The following is a 19476-nucleotide window of genomic DNA, read 5'->3' as shown; positions in this document are numbered from 1 at the left end:
GAGGACCATAGCCCCGTTTTTTCCGGTGCCGATGCTCAGAAAGTTACATGTGGTGTGATTATGGTTCCTGTGTCTCTTACCTTTAGAAGTGCTGGCTCTCTCCCACCTATTGGTGAGGCCCTTTCTGGAGGGTCCCGCAGCCCATCCTAAAGTTTCTATTTATCCCAGTGAGGTTCTCAGGAAAAGGATATGGAGATTGAAATGCACACACAAATGGTGAATGTGCTGGTGGCTTTCTTTTTTTTTTTCTCCTGACAAGAAAAAGACACATGATCGCCTTGATCGGCAGAGCAGTATCTGCCGTGTTGGTGTAGGATGTGAAGTGGAGGTGGGTGGAGCATTGGGGGAACTGTTTTAGATAAAGATGCACTTGAGGCACTTCCTCAGAGAAACGGCTGAAGCTGGGATCTCTGGCCTAGCCGCACCAGCCGCCCGTCTCTCAGTGCCCGCGTTCGTGTCTGCGTGCATGGGGGCTCTGTCAGCAAGAGCAGGCCACCAGGTACGGGCGAGAGGACGAGCTAGATCCCCTGATGAGCGTCCCTAAGCTCGCAGTAAAGGTCTCGGATATTACAAAGTAGAGGCTTTGACATTTTTTATTATTTATTTTTTGCTGTTCAGGTTTTAGATCCAAACATGGACCTCCGAACAGTGAAGCACTTCATATGGAAGAGTGGTGGTGACCTCACCCTCCATTACCGTCAGAAGTCCACGTGAGGGGTGGGTGAGCGCTCCTGGGTATTCATTTACTGACCTTCCTCAATGGCCCTGAGAGTAGTCCTAGGAAGCCCACCGAGCCCCAACGGGAGCAAGACTTCTAATGGCTGATTTGGTATGGACCGAGATTCTCTTTCAGTTGAAATGACTAATTGCGATGTAAAATAGAAACCAGTCTCCATGTGTAGATTAAGCTGTCCCCAGGGAGGCAGAGAATGCGAAAACAGCCCGCAAGCACACTGTGTCTTGTGAGATGTACAGAGAACGGACGGCAGGCCAGCAGACTTGGCTTCCTCCTTTCGTTTCAAAGGACCTTATCTTTGTCTGTTAGCACTTGTTAGAGACACATAGGTAGAGCCACATCTGTCACTGTGTTTCAACTTCAAACCCACATGCTCTGGAGCTTTTCTAAGAGAGTACATTCCATTCATGCAGCACATATGAAGGCTTTTTCCAAGTCGGTCATTAAAAACAAGCAAGTTGTTCTCACATTTAAGACAGTTATTTTTAATAGGAATTTGCTGTTGTACAATTCCAGAGCCAGCCCATTTCATAATAAATTATCCTTGTTGGGCTTGTTTTAATATTGCATCTCAGATGCATTCTTTTAGGAAGACCTGTAGAAATTCTGGGTGCTGGAACGTAGCACTTGGACCACCAGACTGGAGTACGCCCAGCAGCGCCCAGGGCTGCCGCACCCCCACAGTGCCCCGAGCCGTGCGGCAGCCACGGGCAGGTGCAGCGCCTTCCCTGCCCCGCCGTGTCCAGCTTTGTCGAGGGGCCAAGCCACATGATGCCACAGGTTTGCGCTCTGGGTGAGCAGTGCGACACCATCGCAACTGAAGACCACAAGGAGATACTCGCTTCATTTAAATGCTACCTAAAATGTACGGTGTCAGAGAAAAAAGGATATCCTAGTGAGTTAACTTGATATTCACATATCCTGGAAGTATACATATTTGTTTTCTCCAGAGTTTTATATGCAGGTTTTTGTTGTGGTACCTGTATCCAGAGCTCTTTTCATTGTTCTTTCTAACAATCTGAAGCTTTCATAGAATCATTTGATTCTTGTACAGAATATAACTTATTGGGGATAAACACTTCAACTTTTGGCAGGAAAAAAAATACTTTGGATTCTCCCCAAGGTCATTTGTATTCAGAATAGAACAATGGTCCACCGCTGTAAAACTACATTAAGACAAGCCTCCTGTAGGAAGCCAAAAGCACAAGTGCCTTCAGAGGGCAGTTTTTTCCAGTCCAGTTGCCTCCCCAGCTCGCGTGCGGTCCGTCCCCACAACAGCAGGGACTGGGAAGGAGCGGGGAAGGTTTTTTCTTTTCTACATCTTCACAGGTTCAGCTGGAGGCAGCTGATGGGCCTGGGTCCAGACCTTTCTATTTGAGATATTCTTATCTGCACAACTGTAGAGACAGGGTTCCCTCACTGCTGGTCAGCCTCCTTTGGAAAGTGGACAGGTCACTGCCTCCAGCGCTTGGAAGAAGTGAGCAAAGATGTACCACATTTCCAATGAGTCTTTCCCCCTTACACAGAGAGCAACCGGCTTCTTTTTTTAAAAATCCTTTCTATCTGTTGGATACAACGGTGCGCTTTTGGTGCACATTTTTTAGCAATAGTTGTGAATTAATGGCAAAAACAAAAAAAGTCCTACAACTCACTTACCAGCCCTCTGCTGTGTTTGCCAGAGGGGCCCTTGGGCTAAAGGAATGGGTTTCGCTGGGCCCTTTTGCCCTGTGTGCCGAGCCTTGAGGGGCGGCTGCACTCCCTTCCTGTCATAGATCTGACCCTCAGCATGCTTTTTTTTTCCCTTCCAGTCAAACCAGTAAGTTTCCAGAAAATTTGAGTCTGCAATGCCAAAAGGGTAAAAATCTGTATTTCACAGTTGTATAGAATAAAGGCTTTAGTTAAAATATTTCGAAGTGTAGTACACCTTTATTTCTTTCACTTGTCATTTTCCTTCATAGCAGATTACAGAGAAACTTCTGGTTCCATGTTTACCCTGGCAATTGTTAGCATCAGTACCCATTTTATCCCCCTGGTTAGGGCGGGGAGTGTGTCAAAGTGAGGGAGGGAAGAGCCAGAATCCTGGGGTGAGGGTGACTTTGGGCCAGATTACCAGGCTGCAGTTCAGGGAAGCTGGCCTCAGAACAGTCCTGTGGTGATTCTTTTCTACTTCCTGGATCCCTACAGGCGGACACTGGGCTCCCAGACAATCCCAGAACCCAGCTCCAGCCCTGGCTTCGGACACAATGCCTCCCTGTTCAGCAGGCTTATCAGCTGCCATGGTAGGCTTGAGGAGGCCTTGCTTCAGATTGCAGTCACAGTGCTAGAAATTTGAAGTGTTTGCTCATTGGGGGCCCTCCCTGCATATACTTGGTCTGTGCCCTCCAGAGCAGACAGTCCTTGTCCTATGGGCCTAACAGAACTCTGAATGCTGTTAAGTGCACACATTACAGATCAAGCGGCAAAGGTGAGACTTTAAACTGGGTAGCAGCTAGAAGACAAGGCCAGAGAGGTGGCTCTCGTGGCAACCAGCAAGAAGTGGGCAGGTGAGGGACTTCAGGGGATGAGGAGCTGGTTACTGTGTGGAGCCCTCCTCTTCCTGCAGGAACCAGGTAGAGCAGATCTGGCCTAGTCCTAGCCTCTCCGGGTACCTGGGGTGGAGGGAACAGCCTCCTTCCATACTCTGGGAAAGAACGGAATGGCCCTTGCCCACTCTTGTCCAGGCCCCTCGTTCCCCCTTAGGGTGGGAGCTGTGTGTAAAGCGATCCAGTCAGGACTGGCTTTGAGAGTCTGCTTAGGATGGTGAGCTTAAATTTGCCATTTGTATTCACCACTGGGGCTGCCTGGATGCCTTGTATCTATTTAGAAGAGATGGTTATAGAAGTTGGGAAGCTGACAGGAGTCACCACTAGGGATATTGGGTCTGTGGAGTGTAGACCCTGGGGAAGAAGAAACATCGTGGTCCAAGGACAAGTGAGTCTCTGCTGACAGGCCCGGAATTTCCAACCCTCCTCTCCCAGGAGAGAGGGACGAGGTCACTGCTTCTCTCCTCCGGCTGTGACTGGCAGACGTCAGCCTGCCGGAGCCAACGGTGCAGGGCAGCATAGAGACTGAGGGCACAGGACAGAAGAGACGGTAATTGGGGTCCCCAAGGGCTAGCTGAGCTGTGCAAGAATCAAGGCACGCCCTGCCAAGTGTTAGGTGAACACTCCAGACCTGTCCCTTCCTCCTTCACTCCATCTGCACACACGACCCTGTGTGGACCCTGCTGCCTCCTGGGCAGCCACAGTGACCAAAGCAGGAGCAAGCACTGGACTCAAGGGTACGTGGCCAAGAGATGCCCTTGGCCCACGGCCTCCTCTTCCTACCCACTGAGGCCCTTTGCCCCACCCGAGCAGCACAGTCCTTTCCTCTCCTACCCCAGCTCCTGCAAAACTTAATCTGGGTGCTGCTCCCAGCCTCCCACCACCCCAAAAGGATTTGTCTGAGTGCACGATTCCCCAAAGCCAGGACCATCAGGCACAATTAATGCTGGGAGGTCATCTCTTGGACACCAGTAGGGTCTATGTGGACACACAAGCGCCCCCGCCCCCCCCCAGCCGCAGAAGTCCCTGCACATCCTGGGAGCCATCGCCTAGGAAGCTGCACACTGGGCCGGGATCAGGCAAGGGGCTGGGCTACGGAGTGTGGCCTAAGCTGCTTCCCCACATCTAGGCCTCACGAAATGCCATCACGGGCCTCGACACAGCCAAGGGCGTTATTCGGGGGTGGAGAGCTGGGCCTGGCTGGCTGCCGCCTCAGCCTCTGCCTCGAAATCTGGGTTCTCTGTGCTTGCCGGCTCCTCAGCCTGCGCTTCGAGCAGCTCAGCAGACAGCCCGTCTTCCGGTGAGGCTGCAGAGGTGAGGCTGTCGGGAAGGGTTAGCTGAGGCAGGTGGTCTGGCTGGGCCTGGGTGCCTGGGCTGTCCGGGAAGGAGACCTCAAACTCTGATCCGGACCATGTGGCCTCACCTGAAACATACAGGGAGGGGCTGAGGAGACCTGCAGGACCCCGGGGCGGCGTGGCCTGGAGCAGCCACCACTGACAGCCCCCCCCCCCAACTGCAGGCATTGATGGGGAAAGGGAGCTTTTGGCTGTGTTTCACCCAAAGCCAGCCTCCCACCCAGCCAAGCAACTCAGGGCTGCCTTGCCAACAACGCAGGGTCCCTCCCGGAAAGCTTCCGCAGGTGTGGGCCACTCACCGCCACGCTCGTGAGAACCGCAGCTGGAGACGTCCTCGGGCCCGGAGGCTGAGAGAGCTGTACAGGTCAGCTGTGTGGCCGAGGGCAGGCTGGGCCAGACACCGGCACTGCTGCTCTCCAAGGAGAGACCCGACACGGCCAGGAAGCCTAGGGGAAGGGTGCAAGTCTTCGCCAGCACAAAACCCGGACTCCTGGAAGGCCCGTACCCTGGGCTCACTCAGCCCCGTTCCTGGGGCGCCTGGCCCGGCCTGAAACTGCAATCTCAGCCCATGGGGGTGCCCCCACCCAACCCCAAAGTGGTCCCCACTGCCCGCTGCTGAGGAAAGAGAACCGCACAGTGGCAGAGGGCCCGGACCCTGCTCTGTCCCCACTCTGCTGCGTGACCTTGAGCAGGCTGCTTCCCTTCTGTGGACTGCAGTGCTTCCCCCCGCCCCCATCAGCATGTCGGACTGGCTCATCTGCGACCATCTGGGCATATATGAGCTAGGAGGCGTCAGCAGGTCTGAGGAAGGTCTGGCGCTGCCACGGAAACCTCGCCCTCAACCTGGGGCCCACTTCAGCACCTTAGCCTCCTCTCCAGAGCCCGCTCACTACCTGGGTCCATGACGCGCTGCACTGGAGGGGGAGGCTGAAGAGGAGTCTCCATAGGACGTGGGAATCCCCCAAGGTCTGGAGCACCATGGCTGGGACTCCCAGGCTCAGAAAGCTGTCCCTCCATGAAGGAGCCAGGTGCCTGCAGCAGAGCCTACGGGGGCCAGGGAAAAAGGAGGGAACAGGGCAGGGGCAGTCGGGACAGAGTAGTCCAACCCTGGCCCACACTGGCCATGGAAGTACCGCTCTGCGTGACGGAGCAAACAGCCATGGGGACCTGCCCTTCCCCTACAGGGGATCTAAAGTCGGGCACAAGAGGCCTCTGGATGCCCAGCCTCTGGCCCAGCATTACCACAGACTCACTGAGGCACAGCACGAGGCTCTGCGCACCTGAGCCTCCGTTTCCCGCTCATGAAAGGAAAATGACAACTAGTGCTTTGCCGTTACCCTCACCTCCAGACCCAAGTGGCGGGAGAACCAGAGTGGGCTTCACTGTCCCAGGATGGGACCACCTGCTTCCGCTGGGTCCCAGAAGCAAGAAAAGCCTCCTAACGGCTCCACAAATGGGCCCCTGGTGACAGCAGCCTTGAGTCCTCTTTTCCCAGATGCCAGGCCCCTTTGCCCGTATGAAGCTCCCCCTTCCCCTCACTGGCAGATGCTCCCCTCGTACCTCCATGTAGTCATCCTGCCTAGAGCCTATTTCTGGGCCAGGAGGGGCAAGAGAGTCCTGGGGGGTGGGTCCAGGTGGCGGGACATCAGGAGGCAGGACATCAGGAGGCAGGGCATCAGGTGGTGGGGCACCAGGTGGCGGGGCATCAGGTGGCTTCTTGTGGTGGCTGGGAGGCTGGGTTGGGATCCGGTGCAGATACCCGTAGCCGATACCACAGCCCAGACTGCCAAAGTCCAGAAACATCCGATCCAGGGGATTGTCCCATAGCCCTTCCTAGACCTGCCAACCCCACCCACTCCTGGCCATGAGGGGCAGAAAGGGTGCCTCCTGGACCAGTGGTCATCCTCAGGATCCCTGGACCCAGAGCCCTGCCTCCGCCCCCCCACCGTGGGATTCTGGGCATCCATGTCCAGTGGCCAGGTCCAGCCAGGGCTCTACTGGGCCCCCACCCCGCCGCCCTCCAACTGAGGAAGTACCTGCCCTCTCCACCCCAGGCTGCGTTGGGAGTTACAGTCACCTCCCGGCAGGAGTCGGACTCGGAGTTGTAAACCATCAGCTTCAAGGGCTTCCCCTCGTGGGACTCGATGAGTGTAAAGAAGTCCTCGGACTACGACAAAGCCAGCGCCTGAGCCCCGCTCCCAGCACTGGGATTGGAGGCCTCGACAAAACGAGGCCCTTCTCATGGACAGCACCCATCTCCACACCCTATCCGGGGGGCCTGGGGAGGGCAAACCAAAGGTTGCTCACCTCCTGGAGGATCTGGTCTGAGCCAACCACATAGTCGGTGTAGGGGCACAGGCCAGCAAGGGAGGCAGGTGAAGAAGGTTCCACGTCCTGGGGAAAGAATAACCAACTACCCGTCTTGCTCCTCGAGTTGGGCATTGCGGGGGGGTGCTTGGAGGGGGCTGCCTCTCTAGGTGCTGAGCGGGACACTTGTCCTTGGGCTCCAGGTCAGGACCTCAAGCCCAGACTCTCCTACTCCACTCTCTCATTTCCCGACCTCCCGCAGGTGCACAGCCTGCCCAGCAGAGGGCAGCACCACGGCACCGCTCACAGCCCTGAGCTCCGGAATCTGATCTGGGTTCAATCCTGACTCCACCAACCTCTAGCCTGTAACTGTGGACAAATACTTAACCCCCTAGCGTCAGTTTCCCCACAATTAAAAGGAGGATATGCAGTACTTCCTCATAGGGTTGCTGAGAAGATTAAAAATAGAATATAGGTAAAGAATGAAAACCACAGGTTGGCCCCACAATAAGTGCCCAATTGCTGTGCTGTTACTGGTGCAGGCAGATGGCTGAAGACCCCTGTGTTAGGGGCTGGAGGCAGGGGCAGTGAGCAGAACTGGGTACAAGGATCATTTCCTCCCTTGGGAAACTCTACCACTCCCAATCTCCCAGTCTCCCCAAGAAATGCAAAGGAATTTGCCTCATCACCCCCATTGCACTCATGGACAAACCAAGGAAGGCTGAAAGGTTGAGAAGTCTCCCACGAGAAGTCAGTGAGCAACAGAGGAGGCCAGAAATCAAATCAGTCCATTTCCAGCTCAGGGCACCCTCCTTCCACCAAGCCCTGGGACCAAGCATTCAACATTGGGGGCACCATCAAAGAATGTACGTGTCGTGTGTGTGTGTGTGTGTGTGTGTGTGTGTGAACTGACAACTCAATCACTGAGATTCAGGAAGACCCAGCCCCCAGGCACCCGCCCAAGGCCCAAAGGGGCTCTCAGGGGACCTGCCAGAAACGACTGGATCCTGGTATACCTTAGAGCCTACCAGAAAAGACACGATCTATAAAGACCAGCAGCAGCAGCCTTCTGGCAGCACAAGCACCCCTCCGGTAGATGGTAGCCCACCCCTCAAAATAACAAACCAAGGTTTAGAGGGTGAGAAGGTGCCCCAAGTCGCCTGGCTAACAAGCAGGGTGCACAGCTCGGGGGATGATGAGCGGCCCTCAGAGACCCCTCTCCCAGGAGCACTGGTTGTTGGCCTCACCCAGCTGCCCCCACACCCCACCCTTACCCCCCGGGCCGCCAGCCACCCCCGCACGCCCAGCCTGCGCCCACTCACCAGCACGTGCCACACGTGCTCGCTGGCCCTACGGAAGCTGCAGAAGCGCACGCTGGCCCCCAGCAGGCCCTGGCCGCCCCACATGTTGCTGGGCACCACCTCCACCTCGCGCACCTTCATGGTCTTCATGTTGAACACCTCCAGCTTCACTGGCTTCTCCACGTTGGCCTTCAGCAGGGCCTTTAGCGTGTCATTCTCCTTGTTCTGTGGGGGCAGCGGGGCTGACGCCAAGGGCCCCACCCCCAACCCGGGTTGGGGCCCCTCAGACAAGTCTGGGTCTGACATGGGGAAGGGCCCAGGTGACCAATTGCCCCAGCAGGGTCTTGTGTGGGCGTGGGCCAGGGCAGGTCTGGGCCTGCGACCACCGCAACCCCCACCACCCCTAAGCACCACGAAACCCGCCTCCCTCAGCCCCCTGGAAAATACAATCCAGAGCACCGCAGGGCTGCCCCTCTCTGACTCTCTGAGCAGCCCCTTGGCCACCTTGACACCTCTCATGCTCCGAGAGGCAGGCCCCTTAGACCTCGTGTCCCAAGAGCCCCCTCACCGCCCATCCACCCCAGAAAGCTCAGGAGCTGGGCACTGGGCAGGGCCCCCATCAAGCTGAGTACAGGCCTAGAATAAGGAGAGATGGGCTGGGCCTCCCTCCGGAAGAAAAGGGAGGCAGGAACAGGGTGGGGCCTGCTGTGGGACAGGACACACACACACACAGGAGACACACACACAGACACACACAGACACAGACACACACACACACACACACAGGAGACACACACACAGACACACGGCAGGTAGCACGGGGACACACACACACACACAGGAGACACACACACACAGACACACACAGACACACGGCAGGTAGCACCGGGACACACACACACACACACACACACACACACACACAGCAGGTAGCACCGGGAGCCTCACCAGGACACACACACACACACACACACACACACACACACACACACACACACAGCAGGTAGCACCGGGAGCCTCACCAGCCTCGAGTGCCCGATGGTGATGATGAAGTCAAAGTAGGGCTCCAGGCCCGCCTGCTGGGCTGGGGAGTTCTCCTGCACCTGTCCCACAGCAGAGGCCACAGTCACGGCACCAGCCTCGTGACTCCCCGAGAAACCCCCCGCCCCCAATGTCAGAGACCATCCATCACCACTTCCGCTGTCCCAGCAAGGACCCGGGCACTGCATGACTGTTCCAGGCAGGCCCCACGTGGGCATTGTCAGGGTAACTCCATCCTTTCTTGCTACCTTCCTGGGCAAGACCGTCCTCTTTAGGAAATGGCTCTTGTCTGATCGTGACCCACACATCCTGCTTCCAGGGATGCCTCACAGGAGAGCCCAGGGCAGCTCCGGGGGCTTCTAGTAGACCACACAGACACAGGGTGGCAGAGGCCTGTGGGGAAGCTGGGGCCACCGGGAAGCCAGCAGGTTTACCAGAAAGGTTTCGATGTGGACAGGAAGGGAGGGCCCCAGGATAGATGGAACCAGGGCTGTGCTCAGAAAGACAGAGAGGGTGGGCAGCCTGTGGCAAGATGCCAGAGGGCCCCAGATACCCTGTGGTGACAGATCAAGCTCAGTTGGGCAGGCGTGGGAGCTGCTGAGGAGTGTGGCTGAGGGAAGCAGACGCAAGGGACAGGGATGAGCCTGAGCTGGGAGCCCTGTGAGAGGGAGCCCGGCGAGCAGGGCCGAATCCCCGCCTCACAGCCTAGTCTCCACTACTGTGTGGGACGGCTCCTAGCCCAAGGGGGCCTCCAACCCTGTACTCCGGAACTCACTGCTGTCTCCAAACACACAGCAACCAGGCCTCCCAGCTGGGGTAGAAATCCATCTCAAAGGCCCCATTTACAGAGCCTTGCTCAAACAATGCAGCCTTTATCCCCAGGGCCGGACCCTGCGGTGGGCCCCACACCCTCAGGCCTTTGGCTGTGAGCACTTGATGTCCTGCTGGTCAGGCATCAACCCAGAGGACACAGGGCTCACGTGGCTTCAGGTTCTGGATGCCCCCACCATGGGAAGGCCCTGTGGCTTCCGCCACCCACCAGCCCCTATAGTCTTGGATTCCCCAAGCTGAAGGAGAGCTCGCCCTGAGCCTTGGGATCCAGGCTAATTCGCCCCCGGAATTAGGACGCCCTTCTAGCTAGGTCACCACCCACTGAGCCCCTGCTTGCCACCCCCAGAAGCTGCCATGGCTTCCAACGACAGTGAGCCCAGAAGCCGACTCCAGTCCCAGTTGGCCTGCGACAGGGGAGCTCTGAGCCCTGACCCTCTCTCTTCATGGGCAAGCTGGGACAAGGTGTCTTTTGAAAGCAACTGGACAGTTACTCATGCCACTCTGCCTCCCTCTGCTCCCGAGGCCAGAGCCACCCAGCTGCCGGCCCGCTGCCCTCCTCAGTTATTCCTTGGCAGCTGCCCTCCATCATTACTGAGGTCCAGAGGCTCAGGCCTCCAATCCCGCGGCCCTCTCCCCACCCTCCGCCGTGACCTTGTCCGCTGGCTGTACTCCACTGCCCTGGCCCCGGGCCTTGCCATCGCCCACTAGGGCTCTAGCGCAGAAATAATCTAGGCGGCTGCCACCGCACCCCCGCTCCCGCCACGAGCACTGCCCCCTGTCCAGCTCTCCTTTGGGGGCTCCCATCACCCCCACCCCACAGCCCCTCGATGCTTGCTGCTTTCACAACACTTTCCACCTGAGTTCCCCATCAGGGGATCTAATGTAATTAAAGGGACAGCAGCTGACACTTGCTGAGGATTGGCTCGGTCCCAGGGGACTGCACCACCTGCCCTACCTTGCATTTAACCCTTTTACTAGCACCGACTTCCGCAGGAGGAAAAGTACTCCATTATTCAGAAATCGGAGCCCAGGAAGTCCAACCCAGAGCCTGCACAGACAGGTAACAACCATTTCCCGGGGGGACCCTCCACGCCTCTAATCTCACTGAGGGCAGGAACTTTCCCAACATGCCTGGCGCACAGCGAGAATGCCAGCATTTCCAGAAGGCGGCACGCGTGTTCTTCAGTTTTTAAAAAATGTAACTGGGTAATGTCACACTTCTGCGGAAAACGTCCCAATGGCTCCACCGGGCAGAAGAAAATCCTAGATCTTTGGGGCACGACAGGCCCCCGCAGAATCTGGCCTCATCCTGTACCGCTTGTCCTCCTCACACGGGCCACCCCACCTATGCACGCCAGCCTCATCTCCTGCTCTTCCTCAACCCAACCGGAGCAACCCACCTCAGGGCCTCCCTCAGCCTAGAACGCTCTTCCCCTAAGTATCTGTACTGTTCACTCCTTCCTTCCCAGGTGTCTTGATGTGAGGCCTTTCCTGACCCCTCTATCCAAAACAGCACCCACTCATCCTCTGTACGCACACGCTCTACTTTCTTCTCCTCCCCAGCACTGATCACGGCCTACCATGTATTTGTATTTCTATTTCGTCTGTCTCCCTTCTCTCCGCGCCAGCAACCAAGGGTAGGCCCCATAAGAAGAGGGACGATGTCCGTTCTGTCCGCTGCTTTATCTCTGGCACCCAGAACTCGGCCTGCCAGAGCACGTGCTCGAAAATACCTGTTTTTGTGGATGGAAGACCTCCAATCCCTTCACCTCTCCACTCAGCCCCTCTCCCACATTCCCCCCCACTGCCCCACCTCTCCCTCTTGCCAAGTCCTCAGTTTCTTTGCTTTCCATCAACCTGCTGGAAGATTCTCCTGATGGGATGCATTCCACTGTCCACCTTTTCTGTCAGGTGCCTCACCGTGATGCCAACCAGAGAAAACCCATCGCCGAACACGGGTTCTGTCAACTCTGGGCCCTGAAGCCAACCTGGCTCTCCTTTTAGGAACCCCCTCCTTTAGCCTTCCCCTCAGCAGCCAGGCACCAAGCTGACCAGCTTGCCGCCCTACACTCAGGTCTGCAATCCATCCACGGTGCCCATGGAAGAACACGAGGTCCTTCCTCGCTGCCCTGTGGGTTCGGAGACCCTCCTGCCCCTCTCACCTCCTTCTCCACAGTACACAAAGCCACCCCAACTCTCCATCTGGCTGCGGGCCCTCTCCTCACCTTCAGACTCTAGGAACTCCGCTCCGTCTCCACTTTGCCCAGAACCGGTTGTCCAGACCTCCTGGTCCCTCCCCTGCTGCCAACGCTCGCCCCCCGTGCCTTCTGCGGCATTCTCCTGGCTCTCCCGCTGAGGCTCTCCCTGGCTGGTTGGCACTGCTCCTCGAGCCCCGGACCGGAGTCCTGTCCGACGCCAAGACGGCGGGATGCGCGCCGGCAGGCTCCTTGGCAGTCGGCGTCCACTTGGCCACCCCGATTCCATTGACCCGAGGGCGGGGAGCTAGGGTCTCGGCCTTGCTGGCTCTCTCCCCAGGCCCAGCAAGGAGGCGATCACAAATACGACCTAAGCGCACACGTGCGTCCCGGCTGGACCTGGAGTAATCTTCACCCGGGAGAAGTGCCATTCCGGGCGGCCCGACCGGACCAGGAAACACTCCCGCTTCCTGCATGGCTGGCACTCGGGGCTGGCGCCGGGCCGACGGCGGCCGCAGACCGGCCGGGGGCCAGAGAGCCGCGGCGCCGCCTCCCGCGGGCGGCTCCCACCCGGAAGGAGGCACACCCCCCACCGGGAAGGAGGCACAGCCCCCACCCACCGGGAAGGAGGCACACCCCGGCCTCTCGGGGGGCCGAGACCCCGCCGCTAACGCCCTCGAGCCGGCGATCAGACGTCCCCTCGCGTCCGGGCGGGCGCCCCGCCAAGGTCACCGGCGCCGCGGGGGCGACTCACCCCGTGCAGGTGGAAGCCCTCGGCGCCGCCCGCGGGCTGCTCGGCGCTGGCGCCCAGACCCATGGCGGCGGCCCGGCGGCGGCGCCCGTGTCCCGTACAGCCGTGCCCACCCGGCCGCCCAACCGGGCGCCACCAGCGCGCACTCGCCCTCTCGGCGCTCGATTGCCGGCGCCTTGTCACGTGGGCGCCTGCCTCTCCCACCCCTGACTCTGACGCTCTTAGCAACCGGCCCTTACCTCCGTTTCCAAGGACGCGCGCCTCCAGCTTCCGGCCGCGAGAGGCGTGCCCAGGACCCTGGCTCGGGAATCCAGCTCCGCTCGGCCGGACCAGACCCGGACTCGGAGCCGCGGGCGCCTGGAGATGAGCAGCGATGACTCCTCCCTTATGGTGTGTGGTCGGAGTGCGGCCAAGCCGCTCCCTCCGGGACTCTCCGCCCCTGGCCCCGAGACCCCCGCGCCCCGCTGCTCTCCTGTCACCTCTCCGACCGCTCCTGCTGTCCCCTTTACCCGCCTTTCGCTGTCCCCGGCCGGCCGCTAATGAAGAGCCTGGCCCCCTCTGGCCTCACTGTTCCCGGCGAGCGCATCTTTCTCCTCTGGTGTTCTCCGTGGGCCCTGAGCTCCAAATCAGCATCCCCACCCAGTCTTGTCCTCGAGCTGCCCCCAACCGGCGTATCCAAAACCTATCTCTACCATCTTGCCAACATCTCCCCGTCCCCTGCCTCTGCCTCTTCTGCGTCCCCGACCTCAGTAGACGGCACCACTGTTTGATCCTACAGCCTTCACTCTTCCCCATTCTCACCTCGGGTCCTGTCTATCAGCAGGAAATGTTAGCTCCTACAAGTGACCTGACAGAACCCACTGCTTTGTATCTCCTAGCCCACGATCACCACCCTCTCTCCCCAGGCACCTGAAACACTACCCCACACACACACCCCCCAAAGAGTTCTCTGCTTCAGCTCTCTCTTCACCAGCAGTCCCCACACCACCACCACCACTCACACACACACATCGGAACGCATCCCTCCTCCTGCTTAAAACCATTCCATCTGCTTCCTATTACCCTGAGGGTGATGTCTGGGCTCTTTCATATGGCCCACAAGACTGCTTACAACCCAACCACATCTCCTTCCCAACCCCAGCACCCACGAACCTTAAGGGAAGTGAGACTTCACTGTGAAATCTCAGCCCTTGTTACTGCATGACCTTTGTCAAGGCATCGTCTCTATAGGCTTCAGCTTTTTTAACTGTGAAGGATATGGAGAGAATAATGCATAAGATAATGGGTGTAAATCCCTTGATACGGTTCCCAACAAGTGTTTAACCCACAGTAACTTACAACTCTAACTGGTGGTGTAGCCATTCTTATTATTGGCCCTCTCTCTTTCCCCTTAGTCCCGTACTAAGACAAAGCCTAAGCTGAATCCTCCATCACATCTGACCCAGAATCTGTGGACAATTCCCAAACACGTCCAAGCTCCTCCTTCCTGGGGAACTGCAATGGAGCTACTCCTGGGGCTGGTGAAGAACAAAATGAGGCCCAAATGTTCTCTTTCCCGCCTTCCTTTTGCAGAATGGAGGAGGCACAGGGAATAGGGGAGAAAGTGGGTGGGAACAGAGAGAAGGGACTGGGGCTCTTGCCACTGTGTCTTTCTCTCCACAGGCTGGGATCATTTACTATAGCCAAGAACAGTACTTCCGCCATGTGCAGCAGGCCGCGGCCTTGGGCCTGGAAAAATTCAGCAATGACCCTGTCCTACAGTTCTTTAAAACCTACGGGATCCTCAGGGAAGGTAAGGACTTGCCAGTGTTGGCCTCCTGACCTCAGACACTAGCCCAGCCCTGACACTCTGGCTCTACCTGGAATGCCTCCTTGTACCCCAGCCATGTGCCCAAGGGAAGAGTCTCACACTCAGTAGCTAGGTTCCCAGGTTAATCCACACATGGCTCTGTAAGACATATCTAGTCGACTTTTGAGACATCAGAGAGCTCAGTACCCTTGCTCTGCTCCTCAGTGTCCCTATCTGGAAAATGAGTGGGTGGGGGACATGACTGCATGCTTACTGGATGCATCCTAGGCTTGGAAACTGGGAGCTGGTAGTGCAGGAAAGGGAGGAAGGGGGAGGTATGGGTAAAGGCAGGTATGGTGCCAGAGCAGGGGAGGAGCGAGCCTCCCGCAGGTACTGACTCACTGACAGTAAGAAGGTAGTCGTGGGCCGGGGGCTGGCTGAGCCACCCGTGGCCAACCTCAGTGGACATGGAGGGATAAGTGTAATCTGTGGCTCTTGAGCAGCTAAGCTGAGAATGCCCTGAGGTCCTTCTTCAGAACTGACCCCCCAAATCCCCAAATCCCGGCCTCAGGGGTGTCCCTGAGAGTACTCACAGGTACATCTGAGCTCCAAGCCCTCCAGCCCCTGGCAGCCTGGACCATGGTGTCAGCAGCCCCTTTAGGGAACTTGGGCCACTGGGGATGTTTGGACCTATTAGCCTAATGATTCTGGGTGAAGCCAGGTGGTGCCAAGCCTTGAGTCAGCTCTGACAAGGGCTCCCATGCGTCTGCCACAGAGCCTTCTGCCCTCTGGGGACATAACCACATGGGCTCTTCTTTGCAGAGCACATCCAGGATGCCATCAGCAACCTGGAGAGCATCCGGAATCATCCAGACGTGTCCTTGTGCTCCACCATGGCCCTCATTTATGCTCACAAGTGCTCTGAAACCATCGGTGAGTGCAGCAATGCCCAGCAAGGCCTGGCCCTGCTGGCGGAAGACAGCCCCACTCCAGAGCGGCGCCCCCCCCAGGGGCTGCCACGGGAGGCGGTACACCAGTGACAGCACATGCCGTTGGCCCGTGAGGAGTGGCTTCCCTTCTCTCCCCTTGGGGGCCTCAAAGAAGATCCCGTGCCCAGGTCCTGCTGAGTGGGAGCCACGGACAAAGAGCATGACAGTGGGAGGGGGCCTCCCTCCAGATCCCAGGAGTTGGGAAGACACCCCGCTTTCCTTTGCCCAGACCCTGTTGAGACAAATCAAGTTGATATAAATAATTCCACCCCTAACATCCATCTCTCTAGAGTCAGGGAAAGATTCCAAGACACTACAAACAACTCTTTCCCCTCTCGGGATGGATTGTGGGCCTGAGGTAGGGGATTTCGTTTGGTCTGCCTACTCGGCAAACTGCTGGGCACAGGGGAGAAAAGATAAACCTCGGACAGCAAACCCAAGTCCCGGCGTGGGTGGCTCCTGTGGCCTGCAGGCCCCGGGCTGGCATGTGGTCTGCTGCGCGCTGAAGGACCTCAGAGTGGCCTCTGAGAGGCAGCTCCTGGGGCCCTCAGTGCCTCCTGCAGGACCAGGCAGCCCTCCTCCCTCTGACTCGCCCTCTTCCTCCTCTCGGATTCACAGACCGAGAAGCCATTCAGGAGCTCGAGAGCAGCCTGAAGAAAATCCGCAAGACAGCTGGCGCAACGGCGCTCTACTATGGCGGCCTCTTCCTCTGGCTCATGGGCCACCATGACAAGGCCAAGGAGTACATCGACCGCACCCTGAAGATCTCCAGCAGCTCCAGAGAGGTACCTGCCTCAGGCATCGAGGGGACAGAGCTGCAGAAAGCAGCACCTGAACACATCCGAGTGGGGTGGCCTTTACTCCCGCGGAGCACCCTGGGACTGGGAGAGGGCTGCACCTGGGCACCGACAAGACCTCAGGTCTCATGGGAGCCCCCACCCACGTTGTCTCAGGGTTTAGCCGAGTACACGCTGGGATGTGTCCAGAGTCTAATCTGTGGACAGATTAGCCGTTTTGTGGCCTGGACTGTATATTTTTTTAAATGTTTTTTAAACCTTTCTTTTTTTTTTAAGATTTTATTTATTTATTTGACAGAGAGAGAGAGACACACACAGCGAGAGAGGGAACACAAGCAGGGGGAGTGGGAGAGGGAGAAGCAGGCTTCCTGCCGAGCGCGGGGCTCGATTCCAGGGCCCCGGGATCATGACCTGAGCCGAAGGCAGACACCTAACGACTGAGCCATCCAGGCGCCCCTGTACTGCATATTTTTTAAATCTTGAATTAGTTGCCGACATTTAGAAATCAAAAGATTTTTACCTAAAAGCCCAGATTTCCTGGTTCTCTTGGAAAACTAGATGAGTTGGCTACGCTGGGCCTACCTTCCCTCCTTGCAGTGGTCTGCTGGATATCAGTGGTGGCCCATACAGTAGATTCTCACATGTCGTGGATCGGGACTAATGGTAGAGTTTGAAGCCTCAATCTAGGCTCAGTCTAGTCTCCACCTCAGCAGGGGATGATCTCACCCCTCAAGGGGGTGAAAATTGTTTCCCCGAGGAGGGGGTGAGAAAAATCTTACTGTTTATGTACAAAACATAGATTTACACACCGCATAAACAGATAGTGTATCTGTGATATTAAAATGTCTTGGAAGGAGAGGAAATGATTAGGGAAAATGTCTGAAAAGGCTCCTTAGGAGGGGAGCGATGGGAAAGAGTTGAGAAACACTGGTCTAGGGCATGAGGGATGCTTCAGGGCAATGGTCATCCAAGTGCCCTGTGATCTCACCTCCCAGGCCTGGCCACCCATCTGCCAGCAGAGGCTGGGTGAAGACTGGAGCAGAGCCTGCAAGCCCTGGAGCTAGAATGGCTCCTGCTCACCCCCCAAGAAGGCATTCCCGCCTCCCACGCAGTCCAGGCCCTGTGCTGGGCTAAGGCGTGGAGAGAGCAGGAGAGGCTATGCCCATTGGCCCATGGTGGCCTCCTGACCCCAGTGTAGAGTAAACAGGCAGTAACAAGACAGGTGGGAGTATGTCAGTAGGGGCAGCAGAGCCGTGGGGGTCCCGGGGAGGACCCACCTTCAGCTTGGAAGGTCTTGGAAGGCCTCCCACAGGAGGGTCCCCCTAGGCTGAGTTTGAGAGACGAGACTCGAGGGAGTTAATCAGGGGAAGGGGTTTGGTTGGGAGTGCTGTGTGGGCACAGAAGCAAGCAGAGCCAAGTCCTGGCAGTGGGAGGGAGCAGGGCTGCCCTGGGGTCTGCAAGTAGGTGCGCCTGGTGGGGCCTCGGGGTGCAGAGTGACAGGGGTGGGACACAAGGTGGGAGGGCAGCCTGGGCCAAGGCTCTGCAAGACCAAGGACTTCATCTTCTGTCTTGTTCTGATCCCAGAGCTATGTGCTCCGAGGCTGGGTGGACCTCACCTCAGACAAGCCCTATACGGTGAAGAAATCCATCAAGTACCTGGAACAAGGACTGCAGGACAGCAAAGATGTGCTGGGGCTGATGGGAAAGGTGGGCAGTGGGGGGAGGGGAAGGATCCCTGCCTGGGCCATTGGAGCCAGGGACCCTCTGTCTCTGGGCCCTCACCTGGCCGATGAGGGGCGGGGACCCAGAGAGGGTCAGGGTCACACAGCAGCCCAGGCTCGGCTCTCACCATCCTGCCTGCTCAGTGTGAGTCCCTGTCTCGTTCTGCATGGGGTCTTCTCAGGGTCTGTCCTTTTTTCTCCACATCTTTCTGTCACGCTTTCTCTTCTCACCTGTTAAGTTCAGTTGGCCATAAGAGAAAGGAGATACGTGGTTTGTGTTGTCTGATCTCAATTTAAATTAAGTTCCTTTTTTCTTATGTGATCCCCACTGGATCAATGTATGAAGGAAAAGCTAGCCCTCTTATTCTCTTCTCTTAGTATATATCTTATTAGAAAATGAGTATGTACTCATTAAAAAAACAGAAGGCTAAAAAAGTCAAAAGACGAATTAAAATGATGTCCTTCATGCTCCCCCTCCAAACAACTCATGTGGACGTTTTAGGGCCTTAGTGTTTTCCAGTCTTTTTTCTATGCATGCAGTTCAGGGTGTGCCTTAGAAGGGCACTGAGCACCCTCCACAGGGAGGGAAATAGGGTTGTTGTTATTTAATTTAATTGTAATCATAAGGCATCTTATCATTCGGTTTCCTTTTCTTCCTGTAAGATTTTGTCATAAGCCAATGTCATTTTGAACAGCTCCATCAAGCCAATCCCCTATTGTATGGACCTCATATAATTTGCCAACCCAATCCCCTATTGTTTGGACATGGAGATTGTTTCCAGTTTACACTTAGAAATGAGTGCTGCAGTGAGCACGTGTATGCATAAATCTTTATCTAGAACAATCCTCCTCTTGTTTTTAGTAAGTCTCTTGAGGGCGGGTTATCGAAGGTCTAACATAAGCTATCCTTTTCAGAGTCCAGTTTCAAGTCCTTGGGGAGCATTGCTCTCTGCCCCTCAAACACCTGGGTCATAGCTCACTCAGGAGAACCTGGTGGCTCCCACTGGCCTGCAGAGGCCAGAACCCCAGCCCAGTAGGCCTTGACAGAGAAAAAGTGCCGCAGCCCCCCCATCAAGGGTGT

General features: G+C 56.9%; 3 protein-coding genes across 9 annotated transcripts in view; 2 read left to right on the top strand and 1 right to left on the bottom strand.

Moving 5' to 3' along the window:
- The window catches only part of WDR48 (WD repeat domain 48), a 45128-nt gene extending 42486 nt beyond the window's left edge, over positions 1–2642 (top strand). For all 3 annotated transcript variants that reach the window (XM_078073432.1, XM_078073424.1, XM_078073436.1), the window contains one exon: positions 619–2642. In XM_078073432.1, coding sequence (XP_077929558.1) covers positions 619–714 — 96 coding nt within the window. In that variant the 3' untranslated portion in view covers positions 715–2642. The remainder of the gene's footprint in view (positions 1–618) is intronic.
- GORASP1 (golgi reassembly stacking protein 1) lies at positions 2643–13275 on the bottom strand. Of its 2 annotated transcripts, none has more exons than XM_036076841.2 (9): positions 13103–13275; positions 9304–9384; positions 8303–8506; positions 6981–7067; positions 6710–6840; positions 6234–6456; positions 5567–5717; positions 4973–5119; positions 2643–4741 (listed from the first exon to the last, which is right to left on the bottom strand). In XM_036076841.2, the coding sequence occupies exons 1-9, from the start codon at positions 13163–13165 to the stop codon at positions 4491–4493; spliced, it is 1338 nt and encodes a 445-aa protein (XP_035932734.1). In that variant the 5' UTR covers positions 13166–13275; the 3' UTR covers positions 2643–4490. The 2 variants fall into 2 exon arrangements, with proteins under 2 accessions (XP_035932734.1, XP_035932735.1); XM_036076842.2 differs by lacking the exon at positions 13103–13275 and adding an exon at positions 12379–12821.
- A 2-nt stretch (positions 13276–13277) lies between these two features.
- Positions 13278–19476, top strand: part of TTC21A (tetratricopeptide repeat domain 21A) — a 33326-nt gene continuing 27127 nt past the window's right edge. For all 4 annotated transcript variants that reach the window (XM_036076833.2, XM_078073415.1, XM_078073411.1 and 1 more), the window contains exons 1-5: positions 13278–13489; positions 14762–14891; positions 15711–15821; positions 16496–16662; positions 18259–18381. In XM_036076833.2, coding sequence (XP_035932726.2) covers positions 13463–13489; positions 14762–14891; positions 15711–15821; positions 16496–16662; positions 18259–18381 — 558 coding nt within the window. In that variant the 5' untranslated portion in view covers positions 13278–13462. The remainder of the gene's footprint in view (positions 13490–14761; positions 14892–15710; positions 15822–16495; positions 16663–18258; positions 18382–19476) is intronic.

This window comes from Halichoerus grypus, chromosome 1, assembly GCF_964656455.1.
Source record: "Halichoerus grypus chromosome 1, mHalGry1.hap1.1, whole genome shotgun sequence".
NCBI lineage: Eukaryota > Metazoa > Chordata > Mammalia > Carnivora > Phocidae > Halichoerus > Halichoerus grypus.
Note: the sequence above shows the minus strand (reverse complement) of the source record. Positions and strands in the feature narration are given on the sequence as shown.

Excerpts from the sequence above, each read along its gene's own strand:
- GORASP1 (XM_036076841.2), bottom strand. The coding sequence starts at position 13,165 with ATGGGTCTGGGCGCCAGCGCCGAGCAGCCCGCGGGCGGCGCCGAGGGC. Across the intron at positions 8,507-9,303 it reads CCATCGGGCACTCGAGGCTG|AACAAGGAGAATGACACGCT; the intron begins GTGAGGCTCCCG and ends CTGCCCCCACAG. Across the intron at positions 5,120-5,566 it reads GCAGCGCGTCATGGACCCAG|GCTTCCTGGCCGTGTCGGGT; the intron begins GTAGTGAGCGGG and ends CCCTTCCCCTAG.